General features: G+C 43.0%; 1 protein-coding gene across 3 annotated transcripts in view; it reads right to left on the reverse strand.

Moving 5' to 3' along the window:
* Positions 1–15,060, reverse strand: part of LOC137431871 (activin receptor type-1) — a 139,177-nt gene that overhangs the window by 34,834 nt on the left and 89,283 nt on the right. For 2 of the 3 annotated variants that reach the window (XM_068123665.2, XM_068123666.2), the window contains exons 4-7: positions 8,030–8,220; positions 1,912–2,014; positions 1,656–1,802; positions 91–366 (exon numbers count right to left, since the gene is read on the reverse strand). In XM_068123665.2, the coding sequence (XP_067979766.1) occupies positions 91–366; positions 1,656–1,802; positions 1,912–2,014; positions 8,030–8,220 (717 nt within the window). The remainder of the gene's footprint in view (positions 1–90; positions 367–1,655; positions 1,803–1,911; positions 2,015–8,029; positions 8,221–15,060) is intronic. The other variant, XM_068123667.2, reaches the window with a different exon arrangement.

The following is a 15,060-nucleotide window of genomic DNA, read 5'->3' on the forward strand; positions in this document are numbered from 1 at the left end:
TCCAAATCAATATTAGACATCTGAGTCACACATTTGTTTAATGCAGAAATCCGTGATATTGTGTGGTACCCATGGGTGTACTTTACTTACCAAGGTCAGCAATACAGCACTGCCCATTGTCCTTCACTAGAATGTTCTTGCTCTTGATATCACGATGGGCAATGGCAGGCTTGCCCTGTGTCCCCACAATCTCCATGTGCAGATGTGCCAAGCCAGAAGCTGCCGAAAAGACGAGGCGCAGGCAAGCACTTGTGTCGAGCATGGCCATATGCAGGTGGTCATAAAGGGAGCCACTGCTGTGGTAGTGTGTCACAAGCCAGAGCTGTGTGCTTGAGTTGCGAGATGTCATGTCAGACGCAATGAAACCTGGGGACAGAAACAGCAGAACTCAATATGAACTCTAATTACAATAAGACTTTGCATCTGGCTTTATTACATCCACCACCGAAGGTGGACGGAGGTTATCTTTTCGCCACTGAATGTCTGTCTGTCTTTGTTTACCTGTGAGCACTATATCTCAAAAAGGTATGGACAGATTCAGACAAAACTTGGACAAGTTGTGTGTGACAAGGACGAATCGATTAGATTTTGGTGAAGATCGGAAACCGGATCCAGATACGAGAATTTTTAGGTGATTCTTCACCATTGCGAGATAGGGCCAAAAACGGTGTCTCAAAAAGTTGTGGACAGATGATGACAAAACTCCGTGGATGAGTTGAGTATGTGACAAGAACAAGCCGAATAGATTTTGGTTCAGGTCCGGATGCAGATCCGGCCCATCAGTGGGATACAAAACGTAAACTGTTCAGCTTGCCGGAGGTATGCACTCTACCGAGTGCCGTTCTCATTACGCTTAAAGCAATTGCCAAAAACCTTATGATCAGCCAACTCGACAGAGCGCATACCGACTCCAGGTCGACTGCCGCAGGATTTGAAATGCACATTCTGTGAGAACGTTTTGAGACATCGTGCTCACAGACAGACAGACAAGCTCCAAAGAGATAGAGAGGTAATTAGAATAGAGAGGTAAAAACACAAACATAAAGTAAATAAGGTAAGTAATTAAAGTAAAAAAAATAATGTAAATAATGTAAGTAAATAAGGTAAACACAAGGTAAGTAATTTAAATATAAAATGCCATTGAATTTTCTATAAGTTTTATTATATAGTTTTCTTTTTAAGTCTAATAATTTTCTTTTAGTTTATGAGAAAATTTGCATTTTTAAATTTATATTAAAATATGTAACCATTTTTAAATTGTTAAAAAATAATTTATGAAAAATTCATAAAAGACCGTGGGAAACGTTCTGACTGATTTGAAACCTCCCGACTCGGATTTGAATTCGACACATTAATCATCAAACTTTAATTGCAATTGTTTGACAACATAAAAGATCACAAATCAAATGCTTAAACATATCAAGCATATCGACTGATCAAAGCAGTTGCAGAGAAAATTCAACGTTTCTTGCAAAGTGAATATTTATATATAAAATGCCTTCAATAACTATGATCGAATTTAAAACAGGAAGCTTTACCAATAAAGAGATGATTTTTAAAAACACCCACCTACACAGTGGAATTAACATGTTTTATTTACAAGCCAGACTGTCCATAAACAGTGCTTACGAGAACAAAGCTCGGAAAAGACTCACCCAGGATGTTTTCATGCCGGAGAGACACCGTGTTGTAAATTTCAGTTTCTCGCACCCACGAGTGCTCATCGCGAGATGAAAAGATCTTTACGGCCACATTCTCCCCTTGCAGATTTCCCCGCCAAACCTCACCGTATCGACCCTTTCCTGCGACATGCAGATAAAAGGGGGGATAATGAACCAAACAGCAATGACAGATCATTAATAATAGAAATAGTGAAAAATCGAAGGGAGATAAAGTCGCCAGAATACAGACCCACACACTCCACCAGGGCGATCTGACGAGCTACGGTACGCTGGACCAGGAAGGGGAGTCCCGAACCACTGCCTGATGTACATGAATGGTCGAACAGGTCCTGCTTCAAAGATTAGGAGGGATTTAACATAAAAGTACACAATTAATGAATTGATAATTTCCAATTTCATTTCGACTCGCTTGAGGCCACAGATTTATCACATACACAAACATTGCCATGGACACGGCTGTCCAAACACAACCTATCCCTTCACTGTACAAAATACACATTGGAACTTCATCTTCATCGCCACGATTTATTACCATAGAGCAAGAACATCCACTGCAACTGCTAAAGTTAATGCAAAATATAAATTATTTGTTTCTGCTAATAGGGTGGAGTATTAGGTCATTTATGGGAGCGAGACATGGGTAATGAACGTAGAGTAGCAACGAAGGCTGGAAAGGGTGGAAATGCGAATGGTTCGGTGGATATGCGGAGTATCGTTGAGAGAGAGGAAGACAAATGATGAATTGCGAAAGATGATGGGAATAGAGCCTGTGGTTGATGCTGTGAAGAGCAACAGGTTGAGATGGTTTGGTCATGTGTTGAGGAAGGATGAAAGTGACTGGTTGAGAATAGTGATGGAAATGAATGTAGAAGGAAGTAGAGGACGGGGAAGACCGAGAAAGACTTGGCTAAAGATGGTGGAAGAAGAAATGCGGGCAAGGGGGGGTCAACAAGGAGAGATGCAGAAAATAGGGCAAAATGGAGAAGATTGTCATGGGGACCACAAGGCTAACCCCCGATCCAGCAGGGAAAATGGCCTTAAAATGCATGTTGTTGTTGTATTCGGTCGATTGCGAATTCTATTTTTAAAATAAAGCCTTTATAAAAAAATAAAAACAAAACCGATTGATAAAAGAAAAACTTTTGTTCAAAACTACATTCAACTCGTATTTGAACAATCTAAGAGACCTTCCTTAGATGTGAGAAATGTAACAATCTCCAATCAACGACAAAGATGCAGCATGCCAAAGAAAATGTACGTACACATGTAAATACAGTGCATTCAGAAAGTATTCAGACCCCTTCACTTTTTCACATTTTGTTATGTTGCAGCCTTCTGCTGAAATCGTTTAAATTCATTTTTTTCCCTCATCAATCTGCACTCAATACCCCATAATGACAAAGAGAAAACAGGATTTTAGAAAGTTTTGCAAATTTATTAAAAATAAAAAACTGAAATATCACATTTACATAAGTATTCATACACTTGAAATTTAGCTCAGGTGCTTCCCATTTCTCTTGATCATCTTTGAGATGTTTCTACACCTTGATTGGAGTCCACCTGTGGTAAATTCAATTGACTGGACATGATTTGGAAAGGCACACACCTGTCTATATATGGAATCACAGCTGACAATGTATATCAGAGCAAAAACCAAGTCATGAGGTCGAAGGAACTGCCGCAGAGCTCAGACAGGATTGTGTTGAGGCACAGATCTGGGGAAGCCTACAAAAAAATTCTGCTGCATTGAAGGTTCCCAAGAGCACAGTGGCCTCCATAATTCTTAAATGGAAGAAGTTTGGAACAACCAGGACTCTTCCTAGAGCTGGCCGCCCGGCCAAACTGAGCAATCGGGGGAGAAGGGCCTTGGTAAAAGAGGTGACCAAGAACCCGATGGTCACTCTGGCTGAGCTCCAGAGATCCTGTGTGGAGATGGGAGAAACTTCCAGAAGGACAACCATCACTGCAACACTCCACCGATCTGGGCTTCATGGCAGAGTGGCCAGACGGAAGCCTCTCAGTGAAAGACACATGAAAGCCCGCTTGGAGTTTGCAAAAAGCACCTAAAGGACTCTCAGACTGTGAGAAACAAGATTCCGTGGGTTTTCAAAATCGATGCCAACCATTCGCTCAGGTGCCTGAGTACCAGTGCTACCACATCATTACCACCTTTCTTACCACAGTATTAGTCTGTCTGTCAATCACCTACAGGTCACAATTTTAAACCAATCTTCATGAAACTTCACCAGATAGTAGAGTTGGTCATAAGGAAGAAGCCCATTGATTTTGAGGTCGAAGGTGAAATGTCTTCTTGAGGTCAAACTTATAAAATCATCAATTTTCATCCTATTAACTTGAACCTTCAACAGCATTTGCATATTGCATCACTGAATTGGGAAACCAACGATTTATGAGGTCAAAAGGTCAAAGGTGAACTCAAGATCAAACGTGTAATATCAATTTTCATCTGAAAAAAATCAATTTTAATCTGATTAATCTCTGAGCCTTGATTAAAATCGTCAATTTTAATCTTCATTAAATGGACAATTTGATGTAGCCATGGAAACCTTTTTTGGGGGGGAGGGGTGGATTTTGCATGCATGACATCTTCTTGTTTATTTAATTCTTTTTTAAAGGAACCAAGGCTCATTGTGGAGCTGACTGACACACACACACACACACACACACACACACACACACACACACACACACACACACACACACACACACACACACACACACACACACACACACACACACGTTAGATGAGAAACACAGCCATTGAAATTGGCGGAAGTGTTTTGTCACTTCATGGGGTATTCTGACTCCAAGCGATACCACATCATTACCACTTTTCTTACCGCAGTCAACGGGCATTTCCGAAGGAGGAATGTCCTCCTGCCCATGGATGCCAACCAATGGGAATTGTCCATGCTCTTATCCTTTTAAATGCTGAACGTCAAGCAAGACTCTCTGCTCACCTTTACTCCTTTATTCCTCTTTTCTGCCGCCTCTGGAACAAACTCCTCACTCTCTTCAATCCCACTCCTCCCTCCAGGTCTTTAAAACAGCTGTTCACCACCATCTCTCCCCCATCCAAAACCTTGATCTTGTCTACCCCCATTAATTCACCCCAGATCCACTTTTTTGGAAATACCAACTTCTTTCATGGAAGTTCCAGCAGTGTCCATGTGTTTTATACCTCCCCCCCCCCCACCCCTCCCTCCCCCTGCCTTCCCATGCTTCCTCCCCCAAAGCCCTGTCCCTCCCTCAGATCTTCCGATGTCCCTTTTCTCTGCTGTTGTACTTGTGTGCTTCCCTCTCTCTCCCCATCTTGTCTCTCGCTCCCTTTATTGTATGGTTTGTGTGTCCGTTTTTTTTTTGATTGATGTTAGCTCTTACACGAGCCTCGATCTTGTATACAAAAAAAAAAAAGAGAGAAAAAAAAAAGAAGGGTTTTTATAAACAATGTTTTAGTTTTTGGGATGACTCGGCCGGGATTCAAACCACCGACCTCCCAGACTCAGAGCAGACATTTTATCCATTATACCAATGAGTTGGGTCGAAGAACAACCTAAAACCAACTGAAATGCATAGTTGTATATAAATGGTGCAGTGACTTCGAAAAGGCTGTGAATCGGTCGGCGAGTTTTATTGTTACAATTATGGGATGTGGGGGGCTCGATGTTTGGTTTATCAATTTTATAAGCAGAACAATTTCGTTTATTCACCCAATCGGATGATGGCATACTTTTGTCCTGTCTGGATTATCTTTTGACGAGATCTCATTCAAAAACGTAATTGGAAATTACATGCATAATGTGGGAAATTACATGCATAACGTGGGAAATTACATGCATAATGTGGGAAATTACATGCATAATGTGGGAAATTACATGCATAATGTGGGAAATTACATGCATAATGTGGGAAATTACATGCATAACGTGGGAAATTACATGCATAATGTGGGAAATTACATGCATAATGTGGGAAATTACATGCATAACGTGGGAAATTACATGCATAATGTGGGAAATTACATGCATAATGTGGGAAATTACATGCATAATGTGGGAAATTACATGCATAATGTGGGAAATTACATGCATAATGTGGGAAATTACATGCATAATGTGGGAAATTACATGCATAATGTGGGAAATTACATGCATAATGTGGGAAATTACATGCATAATGTGGGAAATTACATGCATAACGTGGGAAATTACATGCATAATGTGGGAAATTACATGCATAATGTGGGAAATTACATGCATAATGTGGGAAATTACATGCATAATGTGGGAAATTACATGCATAATGTGGGAAATTACATGCATAATGTGGGAAATTACATGCATAATGTGGGAAATTACATGCATAATGTGGGAAATTACATGCATAATGTGAGAAATTACATGCATAATGTGGGAAATTACATGCATAATGTGGGAAATTACATGCATAACGTGGGAAATTACATGCATAACGTGGGAAATTACATGCATAACGTGGGAAATTACATGCATAATGTGGGAAATTACATGCATAATGTGGGAAATTACATGCATAATGTGGGAAATTACATGCATAATGTGGGAAATTACATGCATAATGTGGGAAATTACATGCATAATGTGGGAAATTACATGCATAATGTGGGAAATTACATGCATAATGTGGGAAATTACATGCATAATGTGGGAAATTACATGCATAATGTGGGAAATTACATGCATAATGTGGGAAATTACATGCATAATGTGGGAAATTACATGCATAATGTGGGAAATTACATGCATAATGTGGGAAATTACATGCATAATGTGGGAAATTACATGCATAATGTGGGAAATTACATTCATTATTTTCTGGTAGATGGATGGTTGCCCAGGAGGTGTTGATGGAAATTGATTAGTTTTCAATGCCCAAGTATCATTCACAGTTCTGGAGCAGGAGGTGAGCAATTATTTACATGAGAGATATTAGTTGCTAGTACTTGTGATTTGATCACAAGGAAAAGGTATTTTGAACAATTGGGACTTGGGAAAATGGTGGACAATTCCTTCTGGAAAGTCACTTCGACCATGGAATTCATGACGGTACCCTCGATCATAATGGTATTCTCAAAAGAAACCAGCTGCTGTCATTCAAAACATAAAATGTGTTAAGCAATTTGGGAATAATTGCCAGATTAGTACACTTGAAGTTGCAGAGGAATTGGATATCGGAATCGGAAGTATGGAAACATTTATGCTCATGGAAAATTTAATCAGGTGAGTGCAAAGTGGGGGGCAAACAATTTAGTTTTGGATTCTGATTGTTGGGTCTCCATAACAACTTCTCATTTCTGTGTCATCAACCATTCCCCTAGTGTCGAAAACTCCATGTTTGAGGCTCTTTTCCTTAGTCAATGATTGTGTGTTGTCCTTCTGGCACAGTTCTCTCTTTTAATCTGTGAAAACATCAATATCGACCATGCCAGTTGACGAGGAATTGGTTATCCAATGACGGTTCAATCTATTGCAGCAAAGGCCTTTGTGAGTTAACATGTTCCCTTAATCTGTTTCCATGACAGTTATTCTTGTTAGACTTAGTCCCCTTAAACTGCCAATCAAGCCGGTCATATTACATTTCTGCTCCTCTTGGCTCTTATGATCATGTCCTTGAGAAGGTGTTTGCCCCTTGGTGGTCTTTAAAGAGCTACGAAGCACTGAAGTGTATGACGTTGGCAAAACAGATTCATCTGCTCCGATATCCGGAAGGCAGACTCGACTCGGTCCCTAATGTCATTTTGCATGAGTCAAAAACCTGTGTGTATCAGTCCTTGATTGAGCTATCGCATAAAATCAAGCTCCATTGCAGTCAAAGCTCTCAAATCTATCATCGCCTTCCAAAGGCCCATGGCTTTCCAAGTTGGAAGGAAAAGGACTCAAGTACAGTATAGCAAAAACCCTTGCACATTAGTGGATTATAAAGGCATCATGCCAACAGTTTAGGCTTTTATAAGTCGAATATTAGTCTAAAGAGGGTTCAGTTAAGATGATTTTTGACTTGTATTCCAATCAGCAGACTGTTGTTTTGAGGAATCATTGGGATTCTAAATGGAGCATACGTGAATAACATGGCGGAAGCCCATCCACTGCTCTTACATCTATTTAACGAAGAATAACGTCAAAGGCTTCAATTTACTTTGAATGGAGTCATTGTAGTAACTCTGTCAGTCCAAATGTAAGAAATTTGTAATTTAAAACAACAAGCGTCACCTCCAACAAAACTAAGCAAAGCCAAAGGGGGCCTGAATTAAAAAGAGACAACTCACGAGGCATATTCTATTGACTTACATCAAATGTGCTTTCACCCATGTTTCCAGCCATGAGCCTATTGGCTGCCACCTTCTCAACATCTCCAAGGTGGGTGCGCTGTGGGCAGCTGTGCACAGCGTAGACTCCCAATGCCACAGCCACCAGCAAGAAGAGAATGGAGCAAATGATGGCTAATGTGATATTCCTCAGTTCTTTCACCTCACTTTCCACTGCAAAAATGGGATAAAAATACGATTAGCAAGACAAAGTTACATCATATTGCCTCATCATTTGAGAGGTGACTGTTGGACGGAATGAGTTCAAAACTGCTTGTTGTAACCGGGGTGTTCACCACAAGGTTTTAAGGTGGTTCCAAAAAAAAAAAATCAGTTCCAGGGGTTCAGGGTCATGAGGACCCCAATTCTCTCAACATAAATATTTATGGCAAAGGGCTGCGCCGTGGGAGGGGCCATTACAAGTCATACTAAAATACGACACTTGTGGGCGAACCGACCCTTGCGCAACCCTGGGCGAACTGACCCCTGCGCAACCCTGGGCCAACCGACCCCTGCGCAACCCTGGGCCAACCGACCCCTGCACAACCCTGGGCCAACCGACCCCTGCGCAACCCTGGGCGAATCTATCCCTGCGCAACCATGGGCAAATTGACCCCTGCGCAACATTGGGCAAATCGACCCCTGCGCAACTTTGGGCGAAACGACCCCTGCGAAACACTGGGGGAATCGACCCCTGCGAAATACTGGGGGAATCGACCCCTGCGCAACCCTGGGCGAATCTAACCCTGCACAACTCGACCCCTGCGCAACCCTGGGCAAATCGACCCCTGCGCGACCCTGGGCAAATCGACCCCTGCGTGACCTTGGGCAAATCGACCCCTGCATGACCTTGGGCAAATCGACCCCTGCGCTACCCTGGGCAAATTGACCCCTGCGCAATATTGGGCGAAACGAATCCTGTACAACCATGGGCAAATCGACCCCTGCGCAACACTGGGGGAATCGACCCCTGCGAAACACTGGGCGAATCGACCCCTGCGCAACACTGGGCGAATCGACCCCTACGCAACCCTGGGTGAATCGACCCCTGCGCAACCCTTGGCGAATCGACCCCTGCGCAACATTGGGCAAATCGACCCCTGCGCAACCCTGGGTGAATCGACCCCTGCACAACCATGGGCGAATCTACCCTTGCACAACCCTGGGCGAATCGACCCCTGCGCAACCCTGGGCGAATCGACCCCTGCGCAACCCTGGGCGAATCGACCCCTGCGCAACCCTGGGCGAATCGACCCCTGCGCAATACTGGGCGAATCGACCCCTGCACAATACTGGGCGAATCGACCCCTGCGCAATACTGGGAGAATCGACCCCTACGTAATTCAAGGCGAATCGACCCCTGTGCAATTCAGGGCTAATCGACCCCTGCGCAATTCAGGGCGAATCAAACCCTCCGCAATTCAAGGCGAATCGACCCCTCCGCAATTCAAGGCGAATCGACTCCTCCGCAATTCAAGGCGAATCGACCCCTCCACAATTCAGGGTGAATCGACCCCTCCACAATTCAGGGTGAATCGACCCCTCCACAATTCAGGGTGAATCGACCCCTCCACAATTCAGGGTGAATCGACCCCTCCACAATTCAGGGTGAATCAAACCCTCTAATTCAGGAGAAATTAACCCCTCCATCAAGAAGGGTTCGTCACTAATCTTAATATAATACAAGGAACCCTCTTGGATTGGCTGTCTTGCTATTAGTGTCAGAATTTCCTGCATAATGCTGGGATTCAGGTTGAAATCCCAGTGTGGATGGGCAGGAAACAGAGCATGTGCTTTTGTTGAATCAGAGAACAGGGAGCTGTGAACCCAGCATGTGCAAAAGGAAACAAAATGTGTGAAGCATTTGTCAAACTAGTATTGCTCAACTTAAACAGGTTCATTTCTGTTTAAGACATCACAGAGTGGAAGCTATCATGATATGGTTTGTTTATCAGCTTCGCATTTGTCCTCATCAAATAGTGTCAAGTCTCCTCTTAATTGGATTGTGTGAGGCATCCTGAAGTTACATTAGTACTCGGGGTACGTTTTCAATGTGAAGATCCATGCAGTTAATGTGCAATGCAAATGTTTTTACACAGAGCCAGTTTATTATCAAAAACCAGACCAGGCTCAACTCGTACTCTGCTCTCAAACACCACTTCGGGAACATCTAGCGGTACTATCACGGCCAAACACGCATATAAAACACCTCCACATCCACCACCTTAAACATTAAACATCATTGTACAATTAACATCCAGTAGCATTATTCACATACAATATCTGAATCACAATATCTGTCGCACACAGGGGTTTGCTTATGATGAACACAAACTGGGGTAGATCTTACATTAAGGATACGAGGGGTGAATAAATCAGAAAACCTGGAAACCGCCTGTCACTGACCGCCTGTCACCCCTGACTGCCCGTCACTCGGTCACCCCTGACCACCCGTCACTCGGTCACCCCTGACCGCCCGTCACTTTGTCACCCCTGACCGCCCGTCACTCGGTCACCCCTGACCGCCTGTCACTCGGTCACCCCTGACCGCCCGTCACTCGGTCACCCCTGACCGCCCGTCACTCGGTCACCCCTGACCGCCCGTCACTCGGTCACCCCTGACCGCCCGTCACTCGGTAACCCCTGACCGCCCGTCACTTTGTCACCCCTGACCGCCCGTCACTTGGTCACCCCTGACCGCCCGTCACTTGGTCACCCCTGACTGCCTGTTACTTCATCACCCCTGACTGCCTGTTACTTCGTCACCCCGACCGTTTAATGAAAATTAAACTAAAATTAATTAAAACAATAAATTTCCATCCGATTGAACCGAGCTTTGATTCAGAGCATCAATTTAAATCTTAGAGAAATGGACAATTTGATGTATCCATGTTAACATTCTTTTTGTTTGGGGGGAGGGGGTGGGGGAGAGGGGAGGAGGGAAGGGAGCAGGGTTGGAGGGGGGGGGGGGGGGGGATGTCAAGTGTCATGTTCTGCATGACGTCTTTCTTTTGTCTGTCTGTCTGTCTATCGCTTACAGGTTGCAATTTTAAACCGACCTTCATGAAACCACCAAATGGTGGGGTTGGTGATAAGGAAGAAGCCTATTGATTTTGAGGTAAAAGGTCAAAATAAGTCATCTTGACGTTGAATTCCTAAAAATCACAATTTTTAATCCGATTGACTTGAAAATTAAACAGCATTTGCATAGTGCCTCAGTGAATTGGGAAACCAACTGTTTTTGAAGTCAACAGGTCAAAGGTCAACTCATGGTCAAATTTCTTAAATCATAAATGTTTGTCTAAAAATCACCAATTTACATCCGATTAACCAGAAAATGAAAGAGCAATTGCATAGTGCATCACTGAATTGAAAAACCACCGTTTTGAGGTCAAAAGGTCAAAGGTCAAATCAAGGTCAAAATTCTAAAATTATCAATTTTTATCAATTAAGCCGTTTGGCGAGGGTTCCACAATTTGCTTGGTAATGGAACATGTTTCACCATTTTATTACCTTTCCATTTGCTTTGTCGTTTTGCTTAAATATTTGTAATGACTGTTACTCAACTTTGAGTTTATCGATTGTCGTTCTTTGAAAATAAATTACAAATTGACATCCAAGACAATATTAAGGTGATAAATGTAATGTGTGTTCCATCATCTTGGTTAAATGTACATGCATTCAAAGGTAAAACAAATACAGTCACGTGAAAAAGTAAGTACACCCCATGTAAAGTTTTGACCTTTTCAACATATTTCAACATACAGCTATTTGATCTTCATTTCAACAATATTGATAGATAAAGGTGATATAATATAACAAATATCATGAAACATTTACATTTTGTAGTCCATTGTATAATTTAAATAAACATAAATGCAAATTTCGCATGTGGAAAAAGTAAGTACACCCCTACATTTATCACTACTTCAAATACCTAAAATTAGAATCAGGTGTACCAGCTCAGGTGCAAATGATTAGAACATCGTTAGAGAGGATCTTGGAGGCACCTGTCTTATTTAAACCTCAGACATTTCGTTTGGTTTGCTCTTTGTTGTTGAAGTGTGCGGCATCACAATGCCTATATCAAAAGAGCTCTCTGAGGCCTTCAGAAAGAAGGTTGGAAATGCCTACGAGTCTGGGAAGGGATTTAAAAAGATCTCCAAACAATTTAAAATCAATCATTCGACTGTCCGGAAGATCATCTACAAGTGGAGAAGATTCTAAACAACTGCCAACTTGTCCAGGCCAGGCCGCCCCAGCAAGTTCAGCCTGAGAGCAGACCGCAAGATGCTGAAAGAAGTCTCTAAGAACCCCAGAATGTAATCACGGGACCTACAGGTAGCTCTTGCCACTGTTGATGTCAAAGTGCACGAGTCTACCATTATAAAAAGGCTGCACAAATTTGATCTGCATGGGAGGTGTGCCAGGAGGAAACCTTTGCTGTCCAGAAAGAACATCAGGGCAAGACTAAAGATTGCCAATGAACACCTAGGCAAAGACCAGCACTTCTGGAACAATGTGCTCTGGACAGATGAGTCAAAGGTAGAGCTATTTGGTCACAGTACCAGAAGATATGTTTGTTGAAAACCAGAGACAGAATTTGACCACAAGAACCTGATACCAACTGTAAAGCATGGTGGTGGAAATATGGTTTGGGGCAGCTTTGCTGCATCAGGGCCTGAGCAGCTCACCATCATAGAATCCACTATGAATTCTTCATTGTACCAGAGGGTGCTTGAGGATAATGTGAGGCCATCTGTCAGAGAGATGAAGTCAAAGTCAAAGATGGCCAAGTCAAAGCCCGGATCTAAATCCCATCGAGATGTTGTGGGGGGATTTGAAACGAGCTGTGCATGCAAGAAACCCCTCAAACATCGCACAGCTGAAAGAATTCTGCATGGAGGAGTGGGCAAAAATTTCTCCCAGTCAATGTCAGAGACTGGTAGACAGTTATAAGAAACGCCTACTTGAGGTGCACAGCTGAAAGAATTCTGCAAGGAGGAGTGGGCAAAAATTTCTCCCAGTCAATGTCAGAGACTGGTAGACAGTTATAAGAAACGCCTACTTGAGGTTGTTTCTGCCCAAGGGGGCAATACCACCTATTAGAGCCAAGGGTGTACTTACTTTTTCCACATGCGAAATTTGCATTTATGTTTATTTGAATTTTAGAATGGACTACAAAATGTAAATGTTTCATGATATTTGTTATATTATATCACCTTTATCTATCAATATTGTTGAAACTAGGGCATTGCCCGTACGTGGGTGCCCGTTCCTTGCCAAAAAAAAAAAAAAACGCTACCCGTACGCTCTACCCCGCCCGTACGCCCGTAAACAAAAAATAACAACGCTCTTCGCTTCCGCCCTTCGCTCTGACTGAATTGGGAGAAATAATGCGCATAAGAAATCGAATTACGTACCGTAATGGCGGTCAGCTCGTAACGCGCACACTGTCCGGAAGTTCGCATATCGCATATCTATCTATCTATCTATTAATGCCCATTTATTCAATTATCGCCAACGTATTTTGGCTTTTTGCAATTTAATCGCAAGGAAAAGTAGAAAGAGAAGAGGGAAAAAAAGAAAAGCCTTGCCTTGCTGCAAACAGCTGCTGCAAACAACAACAACATGGAAGGCTGCACTGTCCGGAAGTTGGCATATCGCAGTTACGATTATTTTAGTGTTAATGGCCAATTATTCAATTAGCGCCAACGTATTTTGGCTGTTTGCAATTTAATCGCAAGGAAAAGTAGAAAGAGAAGAGGGAAAAAAAGAAAAGCCTTGCATTAACGCATTAACGCTTGCATTGCATTAACGGTTCGGCACACGTGATAGCTCGCTGCTCTCTGATTGGTTGAAGCGTTTTTTGGACATAGCTCGGTAGGTACTTGTCCGATTAATTACAAACCTTGAAAAGGCACATCCTCGGGTCCCCAGCAATATACCTGGCAAGTTTCAAGTATATCGGACCCGTGGTTGTCGAGAAACAGCGGTCACAGACAAACACACAGACACACAGACACACAGACACACAGACACACAGACAGACACACAGAGATTACTGGAATTATAGATAGATGAAGATCAAATAGCTGTATGTCGAAATATGTTGAAAAAGTCAAAACTTTACATGGGGTGTACTTACTTTTTCATGTGACCATAGATGGAAAGCTAACCAGAATGGGACGAAAATATGACCGGAAAACCAAAGTGAGAGCATTGCCTGGAGAGAAATCAATCAAGAAATTAAATCTGACAAAAGTTGCAAATGTAACCTTCACCTCGACAGGCCCAATTTCATGGTGGGTACACATCATGGTGGCATGGCGGCAGTTCCAGTCACATCCCTTAATGGAAGCCCATGTTATAATCTCTTTTAAAATGGTACATGCTGTTGAAAACGACGGTATATTATTTTCCCGTTTGAACGCAATGTCAGAGACGCCCGGAGACAGTCACATGTATAATTACATTTATCCTTTATTTTGTGCCTGTTAAGTTTGCCAAACCCTCATTCTATGGCAACTGCCTTCCCACTCCACTCCAGCTTACCTCCTCCCGAAGCCACTCATCCCTCCACCTCCCAAAGACCCCTACGAGCAGTGTCCGGGCGGTGTTTAGTATGACCCGTTTGAACGTGTTGTTCAACATAACATTTTGTTCAATCCTGTACTAATGCCGGCAGACGTGACCATTCCCCTCGACCCCCCTCCCAAATGCAAGTCCAGAACAACCCCCCCCCACCCCCCTCCCAAATGCAAGTCCAGAACAACCCCCTCCTCCTCTCCACCTCCACCTCAACCTGTCCCTCTCTCTACCTCCTCCTCCTCCTCCTCCCTCTTACCTCATCTCCCTCTCCCCCCTACCTCTTCCTCCTCTCTCCCCCTACCTCATCTTCCTCTCTTTTATTGTCCATCCCCCTATCCTCCTCCCTTCCCTCTACTCCCCCCTCAATTATATTACCATCAGTGACGAGACCCTGCAATGCTGAGTACCTTTGCTAGTGAAAAA

Source organism: Myxine glutinosa, chromosome 7, assembly GCF_964187855.1.
Source record: "Myxine glutinosa chromosome 7, kmMyxGlut1.1, whole genome shotgun sequence".
Taxonomy (NCBI): domain Eukaryota; kingdom Metazoa; phylum Chordata; class Myxini; order Myxiniformes; family Myxinidae; genus Myxine; species Myxine glutinosa.